Source organism: Gopherus evgoodei, chromosome 11 (assembly GCF_007399415.2).
Source record: "Gopherus evgoodei ecotype Sinaloan lineage chromosome 11, rGopEvg1_v1.p, whole genome shotgun sequence".
Lineage (NCBI taxonomy): Eukaryota > Metazoa > Chordata > Testudines > Testudinidae > Gopherus > Gopherus evgoodei.
This window is the reverse complement of record NC_044332.1, coordinates 63,752,742-63,771,188: the sequence shown is the minus strand read 5'-3', so window position 1 is coordinate 63,771,188 and position 18,447 is coordinate 63,752,742. Positions and strand designations below refer to the sequence as shown.

General features: G+C 42.1%; 1 protein-coding gene across 3 annotated transcripts in view; it reads right to left on the bottom strand.

Moving 5' to 3' along the window:
• The window catches only part of NCKAP5 (NCK associated protein 5), a 375,692-nt gene that overhangs the window by 196,270 nt on the left and 160,975 nt on the right, over window positions 1-18,447 (bottom strand). For all 3 annotated transcript variants that reach the window (XM_030580665.1, XM_030580667.1, XM_030580666.1), the window contains one exon: window positions 15,988-16,078. In XM_030580665.1, coding sequence (XP_030436525.1) covers window positions 15,988-16,078 — 91 coding nt within the window. The remainder of the gene's footprint in view (window positions 1-15,987; window positions 16,079-18,447) is intronic.

Genomic DNA, 18,447 nt, shown 5'->3' with positions numbered 1-18,447 from the left:
TCAAAACCAGGTGCTTTCTTCAATGCCTTTAAAGCCCTCAGTATCTGCGTTGCCCTACCAGCAATCCATTTCTAATAATAGCTTCCCTTTGAAATCAAAGCATTTCAGGAGTTCTGTTACTGAAACACTATAATTTGATGTCATGCCATAATTTTATATAGATATGACACTATACAAAAAAGGATGGAGACACGTTTATTTTTTGATCAATTGGATGACCTGACCCATAGCTGGGGTGAATACTTTTGAATCAGAGGCAGCTCAGACCAAAGATACTGCCTTAACAAAAATCTTGTTTCATTCCGGGGCAGGTTTAGACTTTTATATTTAACTAGAAGCCTTTTTTCAACTCTACAATCTATTTCAACAGCTGCTTTCACCCAAGTCAAAGACAATGACCGTCCACTTCTTCCTCTGCTTCTCCAGGGTCCAGGTCTTCTGCCAGGCAGCAGGTTTGACACCAATATTGAGAGCCCAATAGAACCACCCTAGGATTATAAGCACTTCTATCCAGTTCCTTCCTACATTTCCCCCCATTTCCCATGCTTTTTTGGGAATCTTTTCATAAGATACTGTTGAAATAAGAGGTTCACTTCCTCTTATAACTCACAGCAGTAGAGGATGTCCTTTTAGAGTTCAGGGGAAGTGAGGCTTATTCGCATAAAGTTCTCATCCCAGAGAAGAAAGGGTGATGATGTCCCATTATGAATCTTTGATATCTCAAAAAATTCATCTACCATTTCAAGTCCAGGCCGGTGACTCTGGCTTTCATAACTCCCTCATTAGCACCTCAAGACTGGTTCACAGCTTTTGACCTGCACGATACGTATTTCCATGCATTTATTAATCCAACCCACAAGATTCCTAATGGTAACAGCATTTGGTCTTCCCACAACAATGAAGGTATTCACCAAGTGCTCGGCATTCGTGGCAGCTCATCTAATAACATAGAGAATCCAGGTCTACCCATAACTTGATAGCTAGCTGATCCAGGGAGGATCACCCCAACAGGTGACCAACTCAATTCATATAACCTTATAACTCTTTGTCACTTTGAGTCTCAAAATCAACAGAGAGAAATCCACACTGGTTCTGTCTCAACAGAGAGTTCATAGGAACAGTGTGAGATGAGCGAACATTTACCTTCCATGGGAATGGTTACAAATTATATTGAACCTTCTCAACTAATTTCAAGCCCAATCAAGGAAATCAGTTAAAACACACCTCACAGACTCTTGGGACACATGGTCTCATGCACTTTGCCAGACTTCACCTACACTCCATGAAAGCGAATCAAATAATGCCTGTGTCTCTGCACCTTCCTGGCCTTCTAAACACCTTGGCAGATCAGCTTAGTAGACAGTTCCCAGACAATCATGAGGGACTATCAAAGACTCAGTCCTATAGAATATCTTTTGCAAGTGGGGATTCCCAGATTCAACCTGTTTGACTAGAACAACAGCTGCCAGACATTCTATTCCAGTGGGGCTCCAGCCCAGGTTTCCTGACAGATGCCTTCCTCTTCCTCAAAACTGATTCATGCCTTTTCACTGATCCCCATGACACCAAGGCTTCTGAGGAAACTAACGCAAGATGCAGAACAGATTATTATGATAGTTCCAGCATGGGCCAGGCAGTTCTGTTATCTCTTATCACAGCCCCCCCACAGCCTTACTTGCCCCACCTGACATAGTCTTGTAGAATAACCGTTAAATCCTACTGCTGCACTCAACTGTATTACATTTGACAGCCTGAATGCTTTCTGGATGATGTCCACTGAAAGAAACCATTCAGCTGAAATTAAGAACATTCTGCTCCAAGCAGGAAAACTCCAAACAGACAGATTTTTAAAACTAAATGGAAGAGGTTTGCTATTTGGGCACCTCAGCACCAGCTGTCTCCCTTGACAGTACTCATTTCAGCAATATTGAACTGTCTGCTAGTCCACAAGCAATCTGGATTTTCTAGCAGCTCCATCTAACAGCAACATCTGCACACCACTCTCCTATTCAGGCCCAGGCTCTATTTTTCTGCTCTACCATGGCTAGATTCCTTAAGGGCCTTATTTATGTTTTCCCCCAGTTTGGGAGCCCCACCCTGCTTGGAACATCAATATAGTATTAGCAGAGTTGATGGGTCCTCCCTTTGAGCACTTTGCAAACTGTTGTCTATAATACTGGTCCATGAAGGCTGCTTTTTTAGTGGCCATTACATCAGCTTGAAGGTTAGGGAGATTCAGGCCCTCATGGATGGTCCCCCCTACTTAGTGCTTCAGAAGGTCAGGGTCACTGTCAGGCCTCATCCCAAGTTCCCGCCTACAGCTGTGCCACATAAACCAATTCACTCATCTCCCAGTTTTCTTCCCCAAACCCCACTCAATCTGTAGAGACAATAAAATTCACACACCCGACATCGTAAGGGCACCGTCCTTTTACACTGACAGGAAAAACACATTCAAGAACAGACCTAAACTGTGGCCTTTGCAGTGAGGGTTAAGGGTCTGGCAGTGACCTCGCAGAGACAATTTAAGTGGGTCTCCAACTGTATAAGGACATGTTATGAATTGTTCAGGTTAGATCCACCTAGCCACATCGAGCTCATTCCACTCAAGTTCAGGCAGCTTCTACGGCCTGTTTGGAGAATGTCCCTGCTTCTAAAATCTGTTGGTCACCTGTGCGGAGCTCAGTCCACTCATTCATAATATCCTACTCTTCAGCAGAAGCTTCCAGATTGGATGCCTGCCTTGGTAAAGTGGTCCTGCAGTCTGTTTAAGTAGAACATATATTCCTATTATCCATTTCCAAGCAAGCAAACAGCAGCTTTATTAGTCATTGTGAGTGGAATTTATGCAGAATATCACTCTAAGAAGAAAGAACAGTTACCTACCTTTCAGTAACTGCAGTTCTTCGAGATGTGTTGTCCATGTGCATTCCATGATCTGTTCTCCCACTCCATTACTACACAGTCCTAGTCCTCTCAGATTCTGTGTTGGCAAAGGAATGGAGGGACAATTGGGATTGCACTACCCTTTATTCAAGAGGAAGAGGTAAAGACATCTAGGACATAGGCACAGTCCCAGTGGATGCTGCTAGCAAAAGAATCTCATCTTGCACATATAGGGTGCTTGTGAACCAACAGTGGGATCCATGTAGACAACACATCTCAAAGAACCACAGAAACTGGCACAGGGGTTAATTTCCCCATTCTTTATATATGAAAGAGAACAGCTTTTGCTTGAAAACTGTCCCATTTTCACTTGAAATTTGGTCCTATTTTTTTAAATTGTATATCTAGCAAATTCTTTTGTGAAAATCAGCCTATTTTCTAGTTCAAAAAGAAATGTGAAAAGCCTTGTATTCTTCATGTCTACAGTGCAGTTGAGATCATGCTTTTCAGAACGGGTAAACAGACTCCTGCTAGCTGCAGCAGAGCTAGTGTGCTAAAAATAACCATGTAGCCGAGGGTACACAGGTAGCACAGTAATGGCTCAGGCTAGTCGCCTGAGTACAAACCCGCTCGGACTCCCAAGTACATACTTGGGCAGCTAGCCCAAGCTGCTGGCTGTGATACCCCCAGCTACATTAATATTTTTAGTACACTAGCTTCAGCAGACACAGTATGTGTTTGTCTATCTGCACTGGGAAGCGTGCTCCCAGATGCAGTGTAGACATAATCTAAGTCTATATTTTATCTGTCCATCTCTAACTTTTACGGCTCTCATCACTGTGATTTCTGAGCAGCTCACAAACACTGAGGTGTTTTTCCTTAATGCATATGTTAGGTAGGGAAGTATTATTATCTTCATTTTACAGACGAAAAACTGAAACAAATTAAGTGATTTGCTCAAGGTCACGCAGGAAGTCTGTGGCAGAGACAGGACTGAACTCTGGTCTTTTCAGTCCTATTGCCTTAAACACAAGACAGTCCTTCCTCTTTGGTAACCTACATAATGTATACAAACAAGTGTATGTTTGTCTGTACTGCACTTCAGAGTACTTGTCTGGCAAATTCCGAACTGTGATCGACTGTGATCTTGCAGAAAACTCTCTCTCTTCCTTATCTATTCTGATTGTCAAACTGGCAGATAAAGTCAAAATATGTTTAAAGGAAACCTGAAAGACTCTGTTGCCTGTCTCATCTTTAATTAGATGAGAGTCTTCCTGTGGCATGCATGCAGTAAAAGGATCAAATGGATAAAAAAGAATCTATTTGTAAATTTCTGGAAAACAAGAATAAACATATAAAGAAAGGCTTGCAGAGTCCATGCTTTTACAAACTGGATTCATCCATTTCTCTTCATTATTCATAGTGACCATTTCCCATCTCCCATAAAGGATTTGCATCTTGAATGGGCAAGCATTTGTTTGGCCTTTAATAGACTTAGGCTTAAGTGGCTCATAACCCCAATAAACTTCAGATAAGCTTCAGAATTCTGCAGTCTTTAACTAAACTGAACTTCCAGATCTTTTGAGTGCCACCCCCATCACTTAAAACACACATACTCTTTATTATGTATTATGGTCTCAATTTATGTGAATATTCACTCTTATAGCTTCAGTTATTGTTATGCAAAAACCACACACTATAATTGAACAGAATTTCATTTGCATTCCTGTGTCTAAATTCAGTTACACCGTAGAAGGTACATAATCCCAATTTACTGAATTCTCCCAAGGCAGTTCCCGCTACTATAAGGGTGCAGAATCTTCATTTCAAGTGAGAATTTTGACAAGGCCTAATGGAGTTTAATAATAATAATGCATGCTGTGAGCTGTACCTTATGACTAATCTGCCGAAATGACCAGGTATGACCTGAGCAGATCACCAGTGACTACAGGACTCAGAGTGAGGGTGAAGGAGTCAGGGGTGCAAGCTGGGTTCTTGTCCATCCTCCCAGTTGAGGGTAAGAGCCAAGGCAGGCATATGTGTATCCTGTAGATGAATGCATGGCTGTACAGATGGCGTCAGTGGGAGGGTTTTGGCTTCCTCAACCACGGGTGTTATTCTGGGAAGGAGGTCTACTGGGAAGAGATGGGGTCCACCTGACCAAGAAAGGGAAGAGTCACCAGCCTATTGAGCCTTTAAACTAGGTTCAAAGGGGGAAGGTGAAAAAAGCTCCCAGGTAAACATAAAAAAGTGACCTTAACAAAGGACTTGATGTTGGGGAGGACATGGAAAATTACAGTGGGGCCACAGGAGCAACAAGAGGGAAAGCAATAAGGGAATCTGCTCAACCTCTGAGAAATCTATATACGAATGCAAGGAGTATGGGAATAAACAGGAAGATTTCCATGTACTGTATTGGTACATAAGATAAATTATGACATTTGGCATCAGAGATACCAGGTGGAATTAATCTTATGACTGGAGTATTGGTATTCCTGCCAGGAAGGAGAAACAAGGGAGTAGGTGCTGCATTATACATCAAATTATATTACACACTTCTGTTGAGGTCCAGAAGGAGATGAAAGACAGACCAGCTGAAAGTCACTAGGTAAAGGGGAAAAAAACAGGAGTGACATCATGCTAAAGATCTCCTATAGATCACCAAATTAGGAGGACTACGTAAATCAGCCATTACTAGAACAAATAAAAGAAATATCCAAAACACAACACCCAGTACCAGTGGGGAGACTTTACCCAGACATTTGTTGGAAAAGTAATATGGCAAAACACAAAAATGTCCAATAAGTTATTGGAATGTATTAGGGCCAACTTTTTGTTTCAGAAAATGGAGGAAGTAACCAGAGGACAGTCATTTTAGACTTGATTCTGACCAACAGGGTGGAACTGCTTGTGAATCTAAAGGTGGAAGGCAATTTGGGTGAAACTGATCATGAAATGACAGATTTCATGTGTGATGTTGTACTTCATATGCTTTATGAAAATATGCTTTGAATGTGAATATAATGTAACTGGAATATGCGTTATGCAAAAGGTCTCTTGTAAGGTATCATTACAAAGCTTATAATCCACTCGGTGTGTTCATCCTATTTGTATGCATGTATTATTCTTGTATTTGAAGCTAGAAATATGAACTATAACTCTGAGGTCCTATTGTAATCATGCAAAGTGTGGACCATTAATGGTGGTTTAGAATCTTGATGGCTCCCACTGACTAGGACAATTGCTTGCAAATGGTTGATTTACCTGTGAGCCTTCCTGTGTACCTGTAAGACAGCCCAGGAAGAATGGAGGCTGGGGTCCCACAGGACATGGGATCATGTGACCCAATCCATCTTAATCTGGTACTTTTTCATTTAGGAGGAGGAGTGGGGACCCAGAGAGACAAAAGACTCCCACCTTGTGCCAAAGCTATAAAAGAGGGTGGAAAAGAACAAAGGGGGCTGCGAGTCATAAGAACACCCCTAATTTCCATCTAAGATGTCTGCTGGAACTAACAAGGACTGTACCAGGGGGAAAGGATTGGGCTCAGACTAGGAGTCGTCTAGTCTGTGAAAGAAGCTTATTGGAACATAGCGTCAGGGTGAGGGTGAGATGTTTCCTGTAATCAGTTTCTTAATATATTAGGCTTAGATTTGCATGATTTTGCTTTGTTTTGCTTGGTGACTTACTTTATTCTGTCTGTTATTACTTGAAACCACTTAAATCCTGCTTTTTATACCTAACAAAACCACTTTTGTTTATTAATAAACCCAGAGTAAGTGATTAATACCTCGGGGAGCAAACAGCTGTGCATCTCTCTCTATCAGTGTCATAGAGGGATGACAATTTGTGAGTTTACCCTGCATAAGCTTTACACAGAGTAAAACGGATTTATTTGGGGTTTGGATCCCATTGGAAACTGGGTGTTTGGGTGCTGGAGACAAGTGACCTGCTGAGCAGTTTTTGGTTAAAGTCTGCAGCTTTGGGGACGTCGACCAGACCTTGGTCTGTGTTACAGCAGGCTAGTGTTTTTGGCTCAACACGGCAGGATTCTGGAGTCCCAAGCGGCAAGGAAAACGGGCTCAGAGATAATTCCAGCACATCAGGTGATGGTCCCAAGGGGGTGTCTGTGACCGAACCTGTAACATCATATTCCAAGGAAAGGAAGGAATGAGAGCAGCAGAATAAGGACAACGGACTTCAAAAAATCAGGCTTTAAAAAACTCAGAGAACTGGTAGGTAAAGTCACAGGGCAGAAAATTTAAGGGGTAAAGGAGTTCAGGAGATCTGGCAGACTCTCAGAGTAGGATTGCCAGCCCTCCAGGATTGTCCTGGGGTCTTGTAGCAGGGCACAGCAGGGCCCCCTGGGTTCCTGCTTCTGCTAGGTCCACAAAGTCACTCTGAGACACTGGGGTTAGTAACCACTGGTGCAGTTTATTCATAGCCTTGTTCCCACTACTGTTTTACCATGTACATTTGGCCCTTCATCGTCTGCAGGCAGGTAGGCAGGCTGGTGGAAGGAGCTATCTCCTTGCTTCCACTCTCTCACCCTGGCTTCCTTCCACTAAGGCTTTTATACAGCCCCAGGCTAACTGGGTGGCAGTCATCTCTGCCTGTTAGGGCCAGGTTATCTCCAGCCAGCTCTGATTTATTCCCCTAAATGGGAACTGGCATGACAGAGGGCTGAATCATCAACACTGATAGAGAGATATGCACAGCTGTCTCCCCCTAACCCCAGGTATTAATACATACTCTGGATGAGTAAGTAAAAAGTGACTTTATTAAATACAGAAAGTAGGATTTAAGTGGTTCCAAGTAGTAACAGACAGATTTGGGTACAATACATGCTATCTGTTCACTAAGTAACTTACCAAGGCCCTGATTCTGCAGACATTTTAAGATGTGGATAGTCCTATTGAAGTCAGTGGGATTACTTTGCACTAAGTTACTCATATGTGAAAGAGTTTGCATGGCTGGGGCCCAAAGCAGGTGGACATGTAGCTTTTTCAGTCTTTCTATTTCCCATTTGCCTAGTGTGATAGGTTGGATCACAGAAACCCCCTTGGGAACTGCCAACTGATATGCCAAGACTACTTCTGCCCCTGCTTTCCCTGCCATCTTAGGACTTCAGCACCCTGTCTTGCTGAGCCAGACATGCCAGTTTGCTCTAACACAGACCCAGGGTCTGAAGCACGTCCACGTGCCCCAAAGCTGCAAACTTAACCAGAAGCAGCCCACAGAAGTGTTCCTGTATTTATCACTCAGAAACCCAACTCCCAATGGGGTCTAATCCCCAAATAAATCCATTTTGCTCTGTATAAAGCTTATACAGGGTAAACTCATAAATTGTTCACCCTCTATAACACTGATAGAGGGGTATGCACAGCTGTTTCCCCCCCACCCACCCCCCCGGTATTAATACATACTCTGAGTTAATTAACAAGTAAAAAGTGATTTTATTAAATACAGAAAGTAGGATTTAAGTGGTTCCAAGTAGTAACAGACAGAACAAAGTGAATTACCAAGCAAAATAAAATAAAACATGCAAATCTAAGCCTAATACAATAATACAATTGAGTACAGATAAAATCTCACCCTGAGAGATGTTTCAATAAGTTTCTTTCACAGACTGGACACCTTCCTAGTCTGGGCAGCCCTTTCCCCTGGTATAGCCCTTGTTCCAGCTCAGGTGGCAGCTGGGGATTCCTTATGATGGCTCCTTCTTTTCTCCATTCCACTCATTTATATATCTTTTGCATAAGGCAGGAATCCTTTGTCCCTCTAGGTTCCTCCCCCCAGTGGAAAAGCACCTGGTTAAAGATGGATTCCAGTTGACATGTGATCACACACATGATCACATGTCACTGTAAGACTTCATTACCCACTTGCCAGCACACACATACAGGAAGACTTACAGGTAAAACAGAGCCATCTGCAGTCAATTGTCCTGGTTAATGGGAGTCATCAAGATTCCAAACCACCACACTTGGCCCACACTTTCCATAATTACAATAGACCCTCAGAGTTATATTTCATATTTCTAGGTTCAGATACAAGAGTGGTATATTTATACAAATAGGATGACCACACTCAGTAGATTATAAGTTTTGTAATGATACCTTACAAGAGACTTTTTGCATGAAGCATATTCCAGTTACATTAGCATATTTTCATAAAATCATATAGAGTGCAACGTCACAGTTTCATGTAAGTCATGGGAGGTAATTGTCCTACTCTACTCTACATTGGTGAGGTCTCAGCTGGAATACTGCATCCAATTGTGGGTGCCACACTTTAGAAAAGATGTGGATAAACTGGGGAATCCAGAGGAGAGCAACAAAAATGCTAAAAGGTTTAGAAAACCTGACCTGTCTTGAGAAAAGAAGATTGGGAGGTGGCGGGGGGCTGATAACTATGTTTCCAAATATGTTAAGGACTGTTATAAAGAAGAGCATGATCAATTGTTCTCCACGTCCACTGAAAGTAGGACAAAAAGTAATGGGCTTAATCTGCAGCAAGGCAGATTTAGGTTAGATATTAGGAAAAACTTTCCAGCTATGAGGGTAGCTTCTGGAATAGACTTCAAGGAAGGCTGTGGAATCCCCATCATTGGAGATTTTTAAGAACCCATTGGACAAACACCTGTCATGGATGCTTTAGGGTTACCGGGTCCTGCCTCAGCTCAGGGAGCTCGACTTGATGACTTCTCAAAGTCCCTTCCATCCCTATGTTTCTCTAATTCTATGATCTGAAATTAATTAACAGCAATATTTATTCTGGAGTCAGGCATACTGGTATTGTAATAAATACTCAGTTTTGTATGTTCCTGAACAATCACTGGGTTTGCAAAAAACAAATGTGTCCAACAGTCAATAGATCAAAAGTGTTTAGTGCACAGTGTTTTCAGACTACTCAAATATTAATTTGAACATGCTGCACACAATGAAACTAGCTTACCATAGTGTCAGGGAATATAGGACACAGTATCAACAATTCATGTTAAAGAGCCACTCTAGAAATCTCCCTCAGTCCAATATTTTCTGATTTGTTCCAAAATATAGGACTGTATTGTGCAAGAAAAATTCTGGATAACTGATAGTTAAACTTAAGAGGTGTGTTCTACTTTAGAAAAATAGTACCAACCGTACTTATACATTGGAAAACTGCACTCAATAAAGCATTAGGAATTAAAGCGATGTAAATAACAGAATTTTTAGTTTACTACCAATTCCAAAAAATGGGGGCAAAAATAATTTCATGTTAAACAAATTATTTTGTTAGAACAAAAAGGAAATAATTCAATTAAATTTTGAGCTCTTTCTACATTAAAAAAAATAAATTTGAAGGAATTAAACAGAATTGAAATTAAAAGTCATTTCAAATTTTAGAAATTGAAACTTTTTTTCATAAATGTCTTAATGAAATGTTGCAACTCTTTTGGAATTTTTGTCCCTCCTCTCTCCCCCTACAACTTAAACAATTTGGCAAAACTGACACAAATTCATAAAACATTTCGGTATCACTAAATCTTCATTATTCTCTAAAGCATGTTTCAAACTAACACTTTTTCCCAGTTTATTTGGAATGTACAGTAAGTCTGAAACTGGCAGACCACGTTAGCTCATGCTGAAGCCCCAGGCCAATTCACTTGTGCATTAGTACACCTCTAACGTGATATAACGATATCTTCGAGACCAAAAAATCTTAGCGTGTTATAGGTGAAACCGCGTTATATCAAACTTGCTTTGATCCATCGGAATGCGCAGCCCTGCCCCCACCCCTGGAGCACTGCTTTACTGCGTTATATCCAAATTTGTGTTATATCGGGTCACGTTATATCAAGGTAGTGGTGTACAGATGAAAGTGAGTGTTAGGCCTGGTCTACACTACGCATTTAAACCAATTTTAGCAGCATTAAACCGATTTAACGGCGCACCTGTCCACACTACAAGGCCCTTTATATCGATATAAAGGGCTCTTTAAATCGGTTTCTGTACTCCTCCCCAACGACAGGAGTAGTGCTAAAATCGGTATTATCATATTGGATTAGGGTTAGTGTGGCCGCAAATCGACAGTATTGGGCTCCGGGCGGTATCCCACAGTGCACCACTGTGACCACTCTGGACAGCAATCTGAACTCGGATGCAGTGGCCAGGTAAACAGGAAAAGCCCCGCGAACTTTTGAATTACACTTCCTGTTTGCCCAGCGTGGAGCTCTGATCAGCACGGGAGGCGATGCAGTCCCAAATCCAAAAAGAGCTCCAGCATTGACTGTACGGGAGATACTGGATCTGATCGCTGTATGGGGAGACAAATCTGTTCCATCAGAGCTCTGTTACAGAAGACGAAATGCCAAAGCGTTTGAAAAAAATCTCCAGGCTACACAGTACTGCGTGACAAGCGTAACGGAAACCAAAGAATCAAATGGACGCTCATGGAGGGAGTGAGGGGGTACTGAGGACTCCAGCTATCCCACAGTCCACAGCAGTCTCTGAAAACTATTTGCATTCTTGGCTGAGCTCCCAGTGTCTGTAGGTTCAAACACATTGTCCGGCGTGGTTCAGGGTACAGCTTGTCAATTTACTCCCTCCTCCCATCACGTGAAAGAAAAGGGAAAGAAATCGTTTCTTGACTTTTTTCAATGTCACCCTATGTCTACTGAATGCTGGTGGTAGACGCGATGCTGCAGCAGTGAAGAGCAGTATCCGCTCCTCTCCCCTTCCAGGTGGTAGACGGTACAATATGACTGATAGCCATCGTCACCATCAGCCTGTGAGTGCTCCTGGCTGGCCTCAGGTGAGGCTGGCTGGGGGTGCCTGGGTAAAAATAGGAATGATTCCTGGTCATTCCCAGTAGTTGGTACAGAACGACTGGTAACCATCCTCATCATAGCAACTGGGGGCTGAGCTCCATCAGCCTCCTCCCTTTCCTATGTAAAGAAAAGATTCTGTACTGCCTGGACTATCATAGCAGCGGGATGCTGGGCTCCTCTCCCCCGCACCGCTTAATGTCCTGCCTGGACTGTCATAGCACCGGGAGGCGGCCTCCCCCTCATTTTATCTCACTAACAAGTCAGTGTTTCTTATTCCTGCATTCTTTATAACTTCATGACACAAATGGGGGGGACACTGCCATGGTGGCCCAGGAAGGTTGGGGGAGGAGGGAAGCAATGGATGGGGTTGTTGCAGGGGTACCCCCCATGAATGGCATGCAGCTCGTCATTTTTGCAGGATCTGCCACGGAGCAGCTGTGCTCTCTGATAAACTGGTTCTCTAGTACACTTGCCCCATATTCTAGGCAGGACTGACTCTATTTTTGGAAACCATAAAAGAGGGATTGATTCAGGGAGTCATTCCCAGTTTTGCCTTTGCGCCCCCAGCCGACCTCAGCCAGGGGCACCCATGATAGCAGCAGACAGTACAGAACGACAGATAACCGTCATCTTACTGCCAATTTACAATGGCAACAGACAGTACAGAACGACTGATGACTGTCTCTGCTATCATGCAAAAGCAAACGAATGCTGCTGTGTAGCACTACAGTAACGCCTCTGTTAGTGGCATCCAGTACACATACGGTGACAGTAAAAAAAAAAGCTGAACGAGCTCCATGGTTGCCGTGCTATGGCATCTGCCAGGGCAATCCAGGGAAAAAGGACATGAAATGATTGTCTGCCGTTGCTTTCACGGAGGAAGGAATGAGTGACGACATTTACCCAGACTCACTCACGACACTGTTTTTGCACCATCATGCACTGGGGTCTCAACCCAGCATTTCAATGGGTGGGGGAGACTGCGGGAACTATGGGATAGCTACGGGACAACTACCCACAGTGCAATGCTCCAGAAATCGACGCTAGCCTCGGACCATGGACGCACACCACCGAATTAATGTGCTTAGTGTGGCCACGTGCACTCAACTTTATACAATCTGTTTTACAAAACCGGTTTATGTAAAATCAGAATAATCCGGTAGTGTAGACGTACCCTGAAATGTATCAGAGTGTATTTGGTGTTTAAAGTTAATGAAAACTAATGAAAAGTTACTTGCATTGTTTTACTTATATGTATCCTCTTATAATGTAATAGCAAACATTTATATTGTGTATTTCCCTGTAACTAAATAACCCATCAAAGGAGAAGAAAGCTTGTAGAATGCAAATGAAGAACTCTAACAGAAAAGAGTTAATTTCAAAGCAAATGGTCATAGTGTGGGATGCTTGCAGGTCAAAAACTCAAAATGAATTCCTTACTCTCTGTCATCAAAGGAAAAGCCTATGTAGGTATTGACACTGTCAGCTTGTTTTCTGTGAGAAACAGCTGTAAATATGGATTCAAGGAAAGATCCTTCATCTCTGGACCATTTGGCTCTTACAGGGAAGTGTACAGATGCAAAGTGGAAATCCCCAGAGACAAACTGGGTAGCCTGAAAAGACTTTTGACAAACTGACAGTTTATTACATCACTGCTACCACTTAAATTTACAAACTGTGACTCACCTGTGCATATATTTTACCTGCTTTAAGGTTTCAATAACTCATTTCCTTTTCTTAGCTAATAAAGATTTGGTTAGTTTCCTATAGAACTGGTTGCCAGCGTTGTCTTTGGTGTAAGATCTAGAGTACCAATGGATATGGGGAAAGTGACTGGTCTTTTGGGACCGGGAGCAATCTGATGTGGTGTGATTTTCAGTTTGAGTGACCATTTATCACAAAGTCCAGTTTGTCTGGGTGGCAAGATAAACCGAAGAGTCTAAGGGGTCTGTCTGTGACTCCAAGGTAAGACTGGAGTTCACATTTGTCACTGGCTTTGTGAAATCTTATTATAGAACACACCACCAGTTTAGAGTGTCTGCCCTGTTTTCTAATAGTCTGCCCAGAGGTAGGCACTCACAGTCATGAGCCAGTCCAGACAGTGTGACAGCAAGTACTATGCTATATCATAAATATGCTTTTCATACTTTTTATCCCAGATTTGGAACTGAGCTGTAAATGGGAAACAATGTTGTCATACTGCACTGAAAGAAGGATGTATATCAAAGTGTAAAGTGTAACTGCTAGGGTTTTACTTCAGATGCTACTCTCAACAGTGAAATATGCTAATATATCATAAAATGACAGATATTATTTATAATGCCTTGCATATAAGTGAATAAAGTATTTGTAATATAATTCATGAAAAATGTAGACAATATCTCTTTACGATTTATGTGCAGAATTGGATTTTAATAATATATTTATTATTAGTGAGTATCCAAACACCTTGTGAGTTTTTAGGACAGTAGGTTCTCTGCAAACTATTTGCTATGGTGATGCCTTCAGCTATTGGCTGTTGATTGTTATGACTGGTCACCTAAGTCACATGGTATTGTTTGTTTTCCCTGATTGGATGACAAACACTATATACATAGAGCCGACACTTCTGACCTAAATAGCAAACATCCACATTAGTGTGTGAATGCCCTTGCTGGCATATGAATGCAGGCATTCAAATGAGAAAAAAGCCATTCCTCAAAATCTGAGCAAACAAAAACTAATTTTTGTGAGAGCTTGCAGAGAAGTGGACAAAAAGGGGTGTGGACATGGCTGAATTGAAAAGCAATTCAAAATAAGTAAAATGTTCAAAAACAATTTTCCTCATTTTGCACTCCCTCTGTTCATCGCTGTCATATGATGCAGTAGGCTGGCCATTCTTTCAGTAAAGAAGAAAATGCTTTGAGCAAATTTTTTGTATAATAAATAAATGGAACAATAAAATGCATGTTGCAATTATACAGGACTTCCCATAAAAGAATACTAGTGTTAAATTATTTAAGCAGCAGAAGAGCACTGTGTGAGGTTAGCTACTATTAGTATCCCCAGTTTACAGACAGGGAAACTAAAGCCCAGACAGGTTAACAGAGACATTAAGTGGCTTGTCCAAGATCAGACATGATAGCAGCATCTATCCAAAAATAAAATCCATGACAGTTGTGACTCTTAGTCATGTACCTTAACAACTAAATCACACAATGAATCACCTTAACATTTATTTCCATGTCAGTTACTTGAACATATACATAACCTTAGATTAAGTCTTAACTGCCTACAATTCTGCAGCCTCTGATCAAGTGTGACTGTTATTTGGCTTTGCATTTTACTCTGTCCTCGTGCTCTGGTTGTAAGAAGGGACATGAAAGTATCTATACAGTGTTTTTCACAAGTGCCTCATTATCTGGAGAACTGCAAAGTAGGTCATGTTTCAATATTTTATTTTTTGTAGGATTGTTACTAAAGGTTCTGAATACGCACTGAAGCCTTCTCTGTCTGACCAAGGAAATGCAACTTTCGGAATAATTGGGACTGTCTTTATTAAATATTTAAATAAGTGAATTTTCAGAATGTCAGTGTAAATGGGCAGAATATATCTCAACATCCTTAACGGAATGTAAAGACCCTCCATTAGCTCAACTCTCATGCTCTTCTTGGGTAAAGTAAAATTCTAATAAATCATAAACCACAATATAAGCTTCCTCCCTCAGCTTGGTTCTCCCTCAGCTTTTCTCTCCAGAAACAACTCTGTTCTAGCCCCTAGTACTCTTTGTTCAGAGGGACGCTCACCTTCCCTATATCCCAGGTTCAAGTGACAAAGCACACCTACTATGCAAGTCAGACAAATTTTTGCAGTTTTATACAAGGCTCTATTACCTCTGAAAATATGGGTTGACAGAACACTGCTGTGACAGTTTTCTGGTAAAATCTTGTGACTTAGGTGCTTTGGAATATTTTACCATAAATTTCACGTTTTAATAAGGCTTAACATTTGGTTCATGTTTCCCTTCTGAAAAGTAGATGCAACAATCAAAATAATGAAGCAAAGAGTTTCTTGGGAAGGAACAAGAAGATAAAAAGGTAATTATGGAAATGGAAAACCTTAAGCACTAGGGGGAGAATACACAGAGAAAGTAAGGAGGAACCAGGTATGCTGAATTATTTAATAATAATAGATTACCAGCATTCATAACTCATAAAGATAGAACAAAAATACTTGGACATGGATGTTGGAAATATAGAGCATTGGTTAGATTTTTTAAATATGTAAACAACAGAAAAGCTACCAATACCTGATACACCTTCATGATATTAACTGTTCCCTCTCTGTTCTGGTCTGGAGATCCTTGATTCTGCAGTAGATTTCTCACCGTCTCCTCCATCCTGGAGAATGAAAATATAAGACATGTAGTGTTAGAGTCATTTAAAGGACAAAATACATCATTCTACTGGCTATTAGCAAATTAATATTCATAGGATATTCTGGTCTTGGAACTTTCTTCCCTTCTATACTGGTTAACACATTTAAAGGGCTTCATTACCTTTTACATGTGTAGGGTAGTGAGAGATTCCTTTTTATGTGAGCTACAAAGGGAGTTTAATAAACATCAGACAACATATGCAGCTTGCAGTCATCTTCTTGATGTCAGTGTTGTAGCAGCAGCAGAACAATAAAATTAATGCCATCTAAAAACACATTCATAATTTTCCAGAAAAGTGTAATACCACAACTTCTTTTGAGTACTGTTGCATTTCTAGTCAGCTGTGTATAATGTGGAGAGTTCATCCCCAAAGAAAATTCCTGGCATTGACTCCTTTATTCCCTAGATATGTTCCAGGATAACTGAAATAAAATTTCTTATAATTTTCCCACTCCATGTATGTTTGGTTTACATTCAAAGAAAACAGTTTCACAACTAGAACTCTGTGAAAATGTGTCAGTAGCATTTACAAGTGTGTTGATGACTCGCCTTCTAAAGGATTGAGAAAGTGGGCATACCTTACTGCTCTGTTTTTTCCCCTCTTCACTTCAGCCGACTACAATCTGTGGCCCACAATTACAAGTTTAATGTGAAAGCAGTAGCAGTGGGAGCAGAATCCTTTATGGTCCTGCTGCAAAAAGGGGTTGAGATGAGCTGTCCCTCATAATATACCACCAATGTAGTGAAGAGATCCCAATATAGGAGTGGGGAGCAAACTAGTTAACCTTGAAGGTTTTGAGGTGTTTTGTAATGAAGTAAAAGCCAACTTGATTTCCTCCTGGCACTGAGGGTTGAGGATGGGCTGCGCTGCAGCAGGAGTGCCTGAAGAAGGTCTAGCCAACTCAGCCAGAATGTGGAGAGACGAAGGCCTGGTCTACACTACGTGTTTAAACCGATTTTAGCAGTGTTAAACCGATTTAATGCTGCACCCATCCACACAACGAGGCCCTTTATATCAATGTAAAGGGCTCTTTAAACCAGTTTCTGTACTCCACCCCGACGAGAGGAGTAGCTTGAAATCAGTATTACCATATTAGGGTTAGTGTGGCCGCAAATCGATGGTCTTGGCCTCCGGGCGGTATCCCACAGTGCATCACTGTGACCACTCTGGACAGCAATCTGAACTCGGATGCAGTGGCCAGGTAAACAGGAAAAGCCCCGCGAACTTTTGAATTACACTTCCTGTTTGCTCAGCGTGGAGCTCTGATCAGCACGGGTGGCGATGCAGTCCCAAATCCAAAAACAGCTCCAGCATGGGCCGTATGGGAGATACTGGATCTGACTGTTGTATGGGGAGGCAAATCTGTTCTATCAGAGCTCCATTACAGAAGACGAAATGCTAAAGCATTTGAAAAAAATATCCAGGCTATGATACAGAGTCTATAGCACAGTGCTGCATGACAAGCGTAACGGAAAGCCAAAGAATCAAATGGATGCTCATGGAGGGAGGGAGGGGGTACTGAGGACTCCAGCTATCCCACAGTCCACAGCAGTCTCCGAAAACTATTTGCATTCTTGGCTGAGCTCCCAATGCCTGTAGGGTCAAACACATTGTCCGGGGTGGTTCAGGGTATAGCTCGTTAATTTACTCCCCTCCCCCTCCATGAAAGAAAAGGGAAAAAAATCGTATCTTGACTTTTTTATATGTCACCCTATGTCTACTGCATGCTGCTGGCAGACGCGATGCTGCGGCAGTGAACAGCAGCATCCTTTCCCCTCCCCTCCCCGCCCCGGTGGCAGATGGTACAATATGACTGCTATCCGTCATCATCATCAGCCTGTGAGTGCTCCTGGCTGGCCTCAGGTGAGGTCGGCCGGGGGTGCCTGGGTAAAAATAGGAATGACTGCCGGTCATTCCCAGTAGATGGTACAGAATGGCTGGTAACCGTCTTCATCATAAGGGGGCTGAGCTCCATCAGCTCCCTCTCTTTCATATGTAAAGAAAAGATTCTGTACTGCCTGGACTATCATAGCAGCGGGATGCTGGGCTCCTCTCCCCCACACTGCTTAATGTCCTGCCTGGACTGTCATAGCACCGGGAGGCGGCCTCCCCCTCATTTTATCTCACTAACAAGTCATTGTTTCTTATTCCTGCATTCTTTATAACTTCATGACACAAATGGGGGGGACACTGCCATGGTAGCCCAGGAAGGTTGTGGGAGGAAGGAAGCAATGGGTGGGGTTGTTGCAGGGGTACCCCCTGTGAATGGCATGCAGCTCATCATTTTTGCAGGATCTGCCACGGAGCAGCTGTGCTCTCTGATACACTGC